This window comes from Trachinotus anak, unplaced genomic scaffold (assembly GCF_046630095.1).
Source record: "Trachinotus anak isolate AG129_WGS33_773 ecotype Australia unplaced genomic scaffold, CSIRO_AGI_Tana_v1 ptg000013l, whole genome shotgun sequence".
NCBI lineage: Eukaryota > Metazoa > Chordata > Actinopteri > Carangiformes > Carangidae > Trachinotus > Trachinotus anak.
In genome coordinates, this window is record NW_027273864.1 from 22,373,683 (window position 1) to 22,386,728 (window position 13,046).

General features: G+C 40.2%; 1 protein-coding gene across 2 annotated transcripts in view; it reads left to right on the top strand.

Annotated features, from left to right (window-relative positions):
- Positions 1–1,394: 1,394 nt before the first annotated feature.
- Positions 1,395–13,046, top strand: part of asic1b (acid-sensing (proton-gated) ion channel 1b) — a 142,173-nt gene continuing 130,521 nt past the window's right edge. Inside the window, exons 1-2 of one of the 2 annotated variants that reach the window (XM_071493302.1) lie at positions 1,395–1,501; positions 11,414–11,609. In XM_071493302.1, coding sequence (XP_071349403.1) covers positions 11,511–11,609 — 99 coding nt within the window. In that variant the 5' untranslated portion in view covers positions 1,395–1,501; positions 11,414–11,510. Of the gene's footprint in view, positions 1,502–2,235; positions 3,201–11,413; positions 11,610–13,046 lie in introns of those variants that run through there. The other variant, XM_071493301.1, reaches the window with a different exon arrangement.

The following is a 13,046-nucleotide window of genomic DNA, read 5'->3' on the forward strand; positions in this document are numbered from 1 at the left end:
CTCAGTCTTTACTGTTTTGAATTTACCCCTACACAGTGCAGCGTGTTGATGAGCTACTAAAAGTATAAATTATTACACGTACAGACTCAAAGGCCATGTTTAAGACCATTTAATTTTTTTTTTAAATCTCACATTTCTAATTACTCAATAAAATGAAAAAAATCTGTGTTAATCTTGCTGTGAGGACATAGCGCAAATGAATGCAAGCAATTTGAGAAGTTATGCAAATGTATCCCTATTTGTCAACATTACATAACAAGTAACTGACAAGTTCAGGAGACAAGTGCAAAAATATGTTAAAATGATGTGTAATATGTCAAAGATGTTTGTGAATCTTACTTTAGCCTACTTCTGTAAGTTTTATTAAACAAACTGATAGTTTCTTGCAAGCAATTAGATTGCGGTCTTTTGTGACATATTGTGCTTGTTGTTTTGTTATTTCATTTTGTAAAATTATGTTGTGTTTTGCATACATTAGGTGCCCTACTTGTAAAGTCACTTTTCAGACACCATTCATCTCATATGATAATTTACTGCCAAAAACCTGGTAAATTAACTCACATTACATGTCCTGTGAAAGACAACATTACGTTACCATTGACTAATTTTTTTTTTTTTTTTTTTTATCATCTAACTAGCTCAGATGATGTTTTTATCATCTAAACTCGCTCAAAGGACTGCGAGAGGGTTAAGTAAATGAGCAGAAGTGATAACTTGAATTTTTATGTATTTTCTGTAGCTGGAATTGAATTGGCTTTCTCGTAGTACCACTACAGTGAATAGGGTAATGTTTGTCATCATTTTGCTATGTCAAAAATTAAATAGTTTACAAGTAAAGGAAAACCTGATGCTAGCCAACATTAGTTTTCATAATCTGAGCTAGCTCAGAGGACTGCCAGAGAAACACAGGAGAAAACTGGAGGTGGTGGTAATTTAAATAACAATAAATTCAGTAACTGCGAAAATTGTGGGCTCAAATGGCTTACTTCTGAGTAAAGTCTCATTAAACAAAATCAATTACATATTGATGTGCATATTTCTTCTTCTGAAATGATATTAATACATTTTCTGTTAACTCAACTGGAATTCAGCTAAGGTAACTTACCTACAAACACCAGGTAGATTAAATCCCTTTGTCTTCTCTACATTACATTGTGTCACCAATTTGCGTCACGGATTTAAACATCAGCCTAGGTTTCACCATTAGACAGAAAACTTGAGGCCAGCTTGTTATCATTACCTAAGCCAACTCAGGGACTGCCAGAGAGGCTCAGGAATGATAAGTTTTATATTACAAAAACAGCTCCACTTCCTTGGTACATTTCCCATGTTTTCCCATCCAATGTGTTTGTGTTTGCTTTTTTTTTTTTTTTTCAATTGTCTTTCGAAATGTTATTTTGTTTTGCCCTCGATGGCCTCCATACACGCACACCTGATGTTAACATTACCTTTGAACGGGGCCCCCTCTTACTTCCGGAGCTCATTCAACTTCAAAAACCAGGTAAATGAACTACAGTACATCTCCTGTCACCGACTTTCTTTAGGCAGGAAGTAAAACTTGATGCTAGCCAGAGTCATATTATATCGTCATCTTTTAACAGCATGTTTGGTACAATAGCTCGCCTCCGGGTGAAGCGTGGGCTCTGCTGGAGTGACACCGACGTTGGACTTCGTCACCCGGTGTAAAACGCATGCCGTCCTATCCTCGCTCTCTCCTGTTCGGGGCGAATTTAATTGATCCGGGCAAACCGCGACCGCCTCTAAGGTGGCTCCCCTCGGATCCATAAGCTCAGCATTTCGGGCAGGCTTTATATATTTTTTATTTATTTATTTATTTATTTTTTGCCCGGGTCCACATTTCTTCTCCTGTATTTGTTATTCGCGGATAAACGAGTGGGAATCCAAATGAAACCGGAGTAATTATCCCCGCATTGTTGTGGAGGCAGCTTGGAGGAGGGGATGGATGCGAGCGAGCGACGAGAGGCGCACCGAGGCAGCTATCTGACAGAGCCAGCTCCTCTGTGATGCAGCTGTTTATCCTGGTTGTGGGAAACACAGGACATCCGGACGACTGCTTTTGAAGGGGAAAAAAAAACAAAAAACAAAAAAAAAAAAACGCTGACAGGCGAGAAATCAGCGGGTATTTGTGTGGGATTGCATATGAGGAGCGGGGGAAAGCCATGTAGCCAGGCTACTCTCTGCCTTACACACATACAGACACACACACACACACACACACACACACACACACACACACAGAATATACCACCGCTTCTTTTCTCCTAAATCAGATTTCCTTGTTTTCCTCGCCGATGTGATCAGTCTGTTTGTTTTCTCCGTTCCCAACCTACATCTGTGATTCATTCTTTCTTTTTTTTTTATTTATTTATTTATTTTTTTTCCAGACCTACACAGTGTTTCTGCTTTTTGTTAACAGCGTGGATGCCAAATATCAACTCGGTAATATCACAGAAGTGTGCGGGGAGGAGAGAACAGCGTTGGCATCTGTCCATGCCTGCTCCACGCCGGGCTGTTTTATTATGGAACTGTGACCCCAGCCGAGGAACAACACATGTTTTTTTCCATACATGTACTTTTCCCAAGTGTTTTCAAGTGAGGAAGGGGTATTTTGAGGATATCTTGAGTAAAATGCTCTGAATGTCGGGCTGTCTGTCAGTGACGCAACATCTCACACAGGCTGCATGAGAAATACATGCGTAGAAGGGCGTGAACTCGCAGTAACTAACCTCCTTCCCATTAATAAAGCATCTACTTATCTATAAAAGCTGTCTGCTCCTTTTGCGACCTCTATTCGTCTGATCTCATCCCGGGGACATAATGGATCTCAAAGCGGACTCGGAGGACATGGACTACAAGACACCGGCTCCTATTGAAGTTTTTGCCAGCAGGTCCACGCTGCACGGCATCTCGCACATGTTCACTTATGAACGGATGTGTATCAAGCGCAGCCTGTGGATTTTGTTTTTCCTGGGCTCCGTGGGTGTGCTGGTGATGGTTTGCGTGGACCGGGTGCAGTTCTACTTCCAGTACCCCCATGTCACCAAACTGGACGAGGTGGCGGCTCCGATTATGGTGTTCCCTTCGGTCACCTTCTGCAACCTCAACTCCTTCCGCTTCAGCCGGGTGACCCGCAACGACCTGTACCACGCTGGGGAGCTCCTTGCCTTGCTCAACGGCAGGTGTGTGTGTATGTGTGTGTGTGTGTGTGTGTGTGTGTGTGTGTGTGTGTACACTTCATCTGTGCGTTTCAGGGCTGTCTGCACCATAGCAAACAGCAGGGTCTACCTGTTGGTATGCATGATGTCAGAGGCAAGTCTGCCAATGAAAAAGTACTTTTATTGCAGATATCTCGTCATCTTTGATATCCTGTCATTCAGTAACTCACTCTACCTATAACAGCCAGATTCTTTTATCATATAGGATAAAATGATAAGTGCAATTTTAGTGCACAGAATCCCAAACAGACACACTAGCTGCTGAGGAAAACCCATCTGTGAGGACTTAGCAGTTGTTGATTCAGGATTTGATTGTGACCACATGTGAGATAACAGCGATAAGACTGAAACATTTGGCTGAAACAGTACATTTTTAATTTGGGTACATTCTTCTGCAGTTACAATGAAACCGAGCTAGTCTTTACTCACGTGAAATTCAATGAAGACTATTTAATCACCAAATCCCTCAACTGAAAACCCCCAAACTCCCTCTGTAAAGGGAAGCAGTGGTGATGCTTTACTTGTAAAGCCCAGCAGTTTAAACCTGTAAGGTACTAGTGAATGTCCAAGTTATATGAAATTTACATTTTGGTTTTAGCCTAAAGCAAAGGAAACCTTATATTTGTTATATATGTTCAGACAACATGGAGAAATCATGCAAAGTCTTTTAAGGTTCTCTGTGAATGTGAACTTGCACTGACCTTAGCTTGGAGCTAAATGAGAAAAAAGGATAGAAAAGGATGAAAAGGTGTTTTTTTTTTAAAGCAGGGAAAGCAGCATTTAAGAATGTAGTGACACACACATGTGCACACTGCACACAAGCTGCTGTATGTATGAAACCCTATGCGACAACATGAAATATACCCCTAACAAAAAAAAAAGATAAGGAACACATTTATAGCAGATCATTTGAATACCCCAGGTAACAGATAATGGATGAGCTAGTTCTAAGTGGTTAATATATAATGATGAAGGAGAAAACGCCAGCAGTGCAATTCCTTGCCTCATCATTTTACAGTTCATGTGATATGAATATCTCAATTTTGGATAAGTGGACGAGTAGATTTTTAAATCCCCCTGCTGACAAAGTGTGGAGAGACGTGTGTGTGTGAGATTCACACACATCCCCTCCCTTTACACTCGTTGTTTTCTGCTGTGCTTTGATCATTTAGTCTTTCGGCAGCCATGACAAGCTCGCTGTTGATGTTGAAACTTTTGACTTTAAATTTCTTCACTTGTTCTTGTCTGTGCCACCCAGCTTATTCTGATCAGGTTTAGCAGCACAATACAGATGACCACCCTCCACTCTGTCTTCACAGCTAAAGCAGTAAAATTCACACCCACAAACGCAGCTTACTGCTCTTATGCAAAAATAAAAGCTCTAATATATACAAACACATCTAAATACCGTTTGAATGCATTACTCAGGGTATTTTTAGCATATTGATCCACACAGCTCTGCAACCCAAGGCATAGTCAGATAGTGGTACATGCTAGGATGACAAAAATTCAATTCCCCATTTTCATCCTGAATATCGTTGCTTTGTGACCTCTATACATCCATATTACAGGTGATAACCTTACAGGAAGGCAATAGATTCCATTGCTTGGGGCTGCAGTTCGAGTCCTATGTACAATATAGATTTCAACCAGAGTGCCTACATTCTACATGGATTTGTTCCTCTATATGTGTGTTGTCAGCTGTAATGGCAGACCATTAAATTATCAACAAAAGGCTTCCATGTATTTGATTTGTTAGTGCAGGGTCAGTCAGATTTCGTGGAAGAAGTGAGATGTGAAAAACATAAGGGCAAAAAGCACTGAACGAGGAAGAGAGAGAAAACAGGAAAATGAAAGCAGTGGCACTTGCTCTGAGTGACTTTGGAACAAGCTGACTTTTGATGGGGGGAGGGGAGTACATGCAGAGGCAATTAACTTGTGTCTCGTAAGCTGTATGATGAACAAGTCTTTATCCCTGTGTAATTAGTGCTGTTTGTTAAGCTACAGAGTTGTCTCGCTGATTAACACTCTCTCATCTCTCCCACTGTTTCTTGCCTCTCCTCTGTTGAGTTGTGCTTTGGAGGAGGCGTCTGCTTACTTTCTCAGAGATTGGTACCATATGTGATGTCTTCTTAAAATATGACAAGGCCAGCTTTGTTAGCGGGTCACTCTCTGGAGCCACATGAATCTAACTTGCAGATAAAAAGTTCTCAGGGTTTCATGTAGACACTGCTTTTAAATTAAACATTAACTGATGTAAAACATTTCAGTGGTAAACTTCACCATATTAGGCGACCTGCTGTGGGGTTTGTTAGAAAAAGGCATAGGAAAAACGTGTTGTTGCGGCAGCAGTGGTATCACTGATGCCAGGCTGTCGTAGCTGCTTTGAAATTCAGTGCTGAGCCACGACTAACTCCACCTGAACTTATTCCACTCCAGAAGTTTCTGCAAAAAAAAAAAACCAAAACAATCAGTGCAGTTCAGCAGTGTGGAACATTACAAGTAAATTGCTCAGTTTTATTTTCATTATGTTGCAGAGGCAATTATATGATAATTAACAAAGAAAGGTCATTTTGGAAGAGGTGTTATATAGTGCGTGCTTCCAAAAATGCTGCATCAGCTCACGAGAGTCAGAGAAGCGAATCCTCTGCTTATACAGTTCTCAAGCTTTAACATGTCCCCTGAGCTCGCCTGCTCTGAAGTCACGTATGCAGTCTGTGAAGTGCCAAAAAACGTAAAGCTCGATAACTCCGACCGTGTTATCTGTCTCAGCAAGATCACAGGTTCTAATCAGGATTTCAGTGGAATAAAGAAGTGCTGAGGAAAGGAATTGGGTTGGGGGCAGGGTCATTATGAAGGAAAGAGAGAGAGTTGCTTATAAAGCTTATTTTTAAAATGTGGGTTGATTTAAATTTATATTGTTTACGTAGTGATTACCAAAGAGAAGATTACTATTGGAGAGTCATAAGTAGGCAATTAAGTATTAGTCAAGTTTTTAACAGATCATATGTGATTACTGTATTTTGCTGCCTTTCTTTTTGTGATTGCTCGTCAGTGTAACAAGATTTGTTTGGGTTCTCTTTGCCTCTCGGTCACCCTTGTTTGCAATTCTATGATCTTGACCAAAAAGGCATAATAAGTGTGTGCCACAGGTGCACCATCATTAAGATGCGATTGTCAAAACTCAGCCACCAGGAAAATCACTCCACCCATTCATTTTCAAGGACACTGCACAAAAACCTGTCCTGTCCTCTCTGGTGTGTGAGTTCAAATAGCTCTCATTGGATAATTACCTGATATTATATCAAGATCCAGTGTTTCCTGTACACATTAAAAAGAATTGACAGCCACATATTGATTTTCTATTTTTTTTTTCAAATGGGTAAAATCTTATTTAATTGTAGAGCTGTGCACATTGATTCAACCCATCCTCTCTCTCTCTCTCTCTCTCTCTCTCTCTCTCACTCTCACACACACTCACACACACACACACACACACACACACACACACACACACACACACAAATACACAAATACACGAACAACAGGTCCGTCTGTCACAGTCAGATTGGCCATTGGGGTCTCTGGGAAAAATCCCATTTTGACCGTCTCTGTCAGTCTCTTTACCGTTACCTTTATCCTTGTGCACATATAAAGAGCGTGCTCTGTGCACGTGCCAGTAACCAATCACATTTTGTTATTTGTTTGACACAATGTGAAACAGTGGAACTGCATATATTGATCAGTAATTTATTCGTCTCAAAGTAGTAAAGTATTTGCAGTGGGGCACCATGATGTAAGAAAGCTACTGTTCATGTTAATGTATACTTTAGAACCCCCCCCTTTCAATTCCTGAGATGTGTTCATTGTGTCACACAGCCTGAGGTATAAACAGCATCTCAGTACAATAGGAGTATGAACTGCTGTAGAGAAAGATTTTTTTATTAGTTTTTTTTTCTTTCTGAGACAGTGGGACCACAGTCTCACTGAAAAAGTTCACTCTGAAAATCAGAGGTTACTGGTATTTACTCGCTCCTCTCATGAGGTGGCGAAGTGATGCAGATGCTCCTTCATTCGTTTTAGTCCCCGCAAGAAAATTAAAGTGCTTGTGGCCCATAATCCAATTTAGTCTCCCCCACCCCTATGTAGCGCGTTTGCTGTGATTGCTTTAGGGAGCAGTGGCAGGGCAATATTAAAAATCTACCCATATTATTGTGATTGTATGCGCTTCAACTAAAGCCTCCTGACTCGGGGATCTGAGCACAGCGTCTTAAGTGCTCTCCTGGCAGCTTTGTGTTGCTTATAAGACACAGGCTCAGGATAAAATTCAATTAAGTTCAGAATATACCACAACAGGCTGCATCTTCTTATTAGAATAAAGCATGACAGCGTTGTGATGTAGTCCCTGTGTGGGCGAGGGTACTGAAGTAATTTTGAGCTGTGATTTGAATGGCCTGTGTGATTTAACTTGTCATTTTCGGGGCCTCAGACTAACTTTTTCCAATCATTACAATTCCTGTCAATAGCAAATGGTATGTCAGTTGTGCTTGAAGCTACAACTTGTGTTCTGCTACAAGTGCGAGTTCTGGAAATCAATCCACTGATAGCATGAGACTCAAAAGCGAACCACTCCACTCCAACCCTTCCCTCTCCCTGCTCTGTTAGACTCCCCCTCAGCTCGTCATTATCTTACTTTTTGATGGCATTTTTCGTCTGCAGTGACTTGACTCTACAACAACATAAACATGCTGTTTCTCTGTAGGGCTGGATATCATTCTGATCTCACGATTCAATTGAATTTCGATTCACGAAGTCCAGAATTCAATCAATAACATCTCTTCAACAAACAAACTGAGAGCTCAGATCAGTGTACAGAGTTTCCTTTCAGTCTGTTCCTCTTGTAGATACGATCTCTAGACCTGCTATGAGATAGCTAGAGTCGGCTTACAATCCTGAGTCACGACAACCCCCTTAACTGCAGTATGTCCACATAGGCTGTAATTATTCACATCACAGGTTACGGGGCTGTAATGACTCAAAGTTGCTCATATAGCAGCTATCATCTATGCTATTTTTGATTTTTGTTTTCAGCAAAGTAAATGGTTTACACATCACGCAGCCCCAACTGAACCACTTATAACAAGTAGCCTCTACATATAAGACATTTAGCACACATGTAGCTACATGTTTACTGAGAAAAGACACAATTACAAAGATCAGTGTTGGGACTTTAAGAATTGATATTGGATCAGTCAAATAAAAACTGTGATTTATAAGAAAATCAAAATCTTATCCAGCCATGCTTCTCTCTCAGTCAATGAAATAATGATCTGTGTTTTCCTAAAAGATGTGTAATTTGCGATAAAGGTTAGTCTGTGTGCATGTGTGAATAGCAGATCTGTTTGAGCCCTGTCAAGAGCTGCTGTCACTCTACCTTCAGCCCACAAAAACAATGTAATTAATACATTAAAGCCAGTCAGGTCATGTTTTTAAAGTCCATGATCTGTTCACACATTCACACACAGCTGCAGTAACTCATTAACCTTACATAACCATAATTTGCCTTAATATAGTTCCAACAACAGCCAGTGTATTAAGGACAACATAGCATCTTATGAATGGCCCTTCTTGAGTTCATCATTAATCTATAAAGAGAAAAGTGGTCGTCTGCACTGTTTTGTCTATAGTCTGTTATGCCATGTAGTTACCACTGTCTGTGCTAATTCTTCTTACAGACTTTTTATTAAAAAGATAAGTAAGGATCCGACAGGTGTCACTCCTAATGAACTACTACTATATTTTACTCACTGATGTTTCTGCAAAGTAGGTGTGATTGTGACTGTAGAGGTTTTCAGTTGTTTGGATTGTGATAGTAATTACCTGGTGAAATAGCTCTCATATTCTGCAAGCATTTAATTGGTCTTAGGTGCCATCTTACTCCTGATCTTTGATGTTGAATTTGACGATAATATTGTGTGGTCTTCAATGCGACACACTCTGCTCAACATGAAGCATGGCAGACTCCCATCTCACTTCAGTGGTTTGAGCAACACTTCATTTCAAATTACAGCACATACTGTCTCACATGGTGAATATTTTATTTCATTCTGTTTGTAGCAGGTAAACAACTCTGTAGCTGCAGAGGACCATATTACATTTCTTGTAATTTGGTTGGAACATGAGTTGAAAGTTTTATCGCCAGTTGATTATGAAGGCAGTGCTCACAAAAGAAATAATGTAATATTTCATTTTTTATTCATTGATCAAATTAAATTATTCCCATCATCAAGGGACAAAATCTGGTTCATGAGCACTGACAAAGCTTGACCTTGTGGAATTAAAAAAAGTAAGAAATCCATCAAGATTTACCACCAATTGTGGTTTGAAATAGTGCCCATATCCATGAGAAATAACTCTGCTGTCAGCATCCACAAAGTCATTCACAGATTTATTGTCAGAGGAGAAGGGTACGCCTTTGTGTCCCGCTGTCCCTCATGGTTTTCAATTCTAATTCTGGTTATTTCAGCATGGGACAGACTTATTCATGTTTGCAAATGTAAATTGAGCCGTCCAGAATTATTACAGTAACACAATACACAAACTCTACTATATTATATACAAATTCAGGAAGTAGTATCAAAAACTGGACTTTATTACTTTGCACTACTTTAATTGGGGGAAAGAAATAGGAGGAATGACATACCTTATTGCTTAATTCAAAAAACCATTAGGTATTCTTTTGCTGTGCTGTTCACTCTGATAGACTCTGTGTGTTCTAGCAAATTATTCTCATAAGTGTCTGTCAGTAGTGCTTAATCTTAGCACTCCATAATTTGGATGCTTGTACCACTGATGGCCCATCGCGCAGCAGCAGCCATCAATGGGCCGTCTTCTCTCGGAGCAGGGCCACATTAGTTAATTGAGGTTAATTTGTATCTGCAAATGACTGTGAGCAGGTGCTGGAGGTTGATGGTGGTTGTCAAGCAGAGCCATGTCATAAATGACTTCCCCAGTGTTTTATTTCTGTGAATACAACACTTGAATTTCAGTTTGGTTTGTGTTGGCACACACAAATGAATTGTAATTTGATGTGTGTTTTATATGTTTGTTAGGAGAGAGAGACAGAGAAAGAGAAAGTCAGTGTGGATGCTTCCCTACATAATGTCCGTGATTACATTTTGCTTTGATTTAAACTTTAAATAATCTGTGAGTGCTCAGCGTCCTCAACCTGGATTAGAGCGTTTTGAAGATTGTTATGCGTACGTTGTGAAAACGGTCTGCCATTGAGGTTAATCGTCATTATTTGGCAGATTGATTAATGTGATTGTGTGAAAAGAAATACTCCCATTCCTTGAAATAACAAGCTGCTCTCTCCCACTCACCACCACCACCCGTGGTGGCTGGTGTGCCACAGCTAGGTTGCCAGTCTCACACAGCATGTGTTTAATATTGTGAGAGCGAACTGTGGTCTGGGAGAGCTGGCGTGCACATATGTACCTTTGGTTCACTTCGAAGGCGAATATGCTCTTTTTGCTGCTTTTTGCTCTTTCATATTTTACATGTCAATCCCTATTGTCCTGCCAAAAGTGCTTGTTTGCCTCCCAAACTCATTGAGGTGGAGCTAAAGTTGTGTCGCGCTCTGTTGTCAATGGGAATTCCTTGCTATCATATATATATATATATATATATATATATATATATATATATATATATATATATATATTTTTTTTTTTTTTTGTAACTATTTGACGGTAGCTTAATGTTTTGTGTTTGAAGAGGATTATGTTTAAATAAAATAGACTGTTGAGAATTGCAGTCTGTGAAAATGTTTTTCTTTTTTTTAATGTCTCTGTTATTTGCTATTCATATCCTTTCCAAAAAATACCTTTTTTATGATTCAAAAATGAAGAGAGGTTAAAACAAGATTAAATGAGTTTGCATGTGACATTGAGGGTATATTTTAAGATGCGATTCTTTGAGGAAACAGAAAAGGTCCAGTGGTACAAAACTAAACATGGTCAGTTAATTACAATTATAATTACTCTGCCGTTATGTTTGGTTTATGCCTAAATAAAGTGAAATAAGAGATTAGACAAGGGTAGTTTATCAGTGCATATATGGGTATGAATGTGCAATCTAATGTTCACATTAAGTAAGACTGGAACCTTCTTGTCCAGGTATGAGATCCGGGACCCACACCTGGTGGAGGAAAATGTCCTGCAGGTCCTGAAGGAAAGGGCTGACTTTGACAACTATAAGCCCCGCCCCTTCAACATGCGCGAATTCTACGACCGAACGGGCCACGACATCAAGGACATGCTGCTTGCCTGCTACTACCGAGGCACGGAGTGCAGGGCTGAAGACTTCAAAGTGGTGAGTCCGGCATGTGAACAGTGAAATGTCCTCTGCAGGGCCTGCTGAGGCCTGCCAAGACCAGGGTCAGCTGAGCATGTTTGTTAAACAAACAACATCTTCGTAATAGGACCTCTGTTGAGTAATCATTGCTCAAGTTAGCTTTTGAGACTCGTCAAGGTAGGTAATGAATTGTATAGACTGATTTTTATCCTCAATCTCGGGACTCCATCAGTCCAGATCCCTCTGTTCCCCCTGAGGATGGCTGAGGGAACAAGGAACCATGGAGAACCATGTGTGTACTCTGTGACTGACTCAGAGGCCAGCGTACATCTTAGCATGATAATACACAGCATGTACAAGTTTACTGCAGGGCCCCACATGCTGGCGCTGGTGTGATAGTTTAGTCTCTGAAAGGTTGAGCAAAGTTCTCATAAAAGATTGAAACATGGTCTTTTGCTGAACCCTGGGTCAGAGCCATAACATTGGCTTTATGAGTAAGAAGTTAAAAAATATGTCGCTCTGGGAGATTTTGTGATAGTGTTTGTTTTTCTCATCTATCCAATAGTTACAGAGATCTGGTTATTACCTGGAGCCTGTGTGACCTTTATATCTGCTCTGCAGTATACGAATTTATCAGATACAACCGCGGTAACAACAACTAAGCTGCCTGAAGCACATGGAGTTTGTCCTGATAGTGTAGCTGTGGTTGTGATCGGCTAGTATACGTTTATGTCATGTCTGTCTAATAATAGCCAGAATACCTGTTTATGATGATGACTGCACAGTTGACTCGGTCAGTAATGTGTATTTAGCTGATTAGCTGATGCATGTTTCGCCTACAGTTGTACAGGCCTGGCTGGCTGCCAGGCTAACAAGAAGCCCCACCAGGCCAATTTTTTTACACCAATATCAATGCCAAATAAACATTAGAAATCAATAATCATTTACGTTTTTTTTTTTTTTTTTTGGTGTGCGTCCCACCAGGCCTGAAAGACTTTCTAGGGGAAACACTGCTGTACATTGGTCAGAGCTTGTAGGCTGACAACAGCTACTTCCTGCTACTGGAGCTGATAAGTGTGCTGACTCTCAGCCACGTTTGAGATTGACATCTGTCCATCTTTAGTTTTAGAGGGATTTTATAACACATGTTGGAATGCTTTTATTGCACTTAATGTAACGAGTTGTCAACCTGTCTCTCCACCTCTCTGCTCTGTGTGGGGAGGGCCTCAGAAACATACTGTGAAACAGAAAGCAGAGGAGAGGGGAGAAGTGCACCCTGAAGTGACAACAAAATGCAGTAGAGATGAAATGAAACACTTAATTGCACATAAATTAGGTAAATAACATAAATGATTTTTTTTTTAAATATTGTATTTATTTTACTTATTTAACTTTTTTTGGGGGGGGTGGGGGGGGTCACTGGGCATGTGGGGCCCCAAGTCAATTCAATGTCTT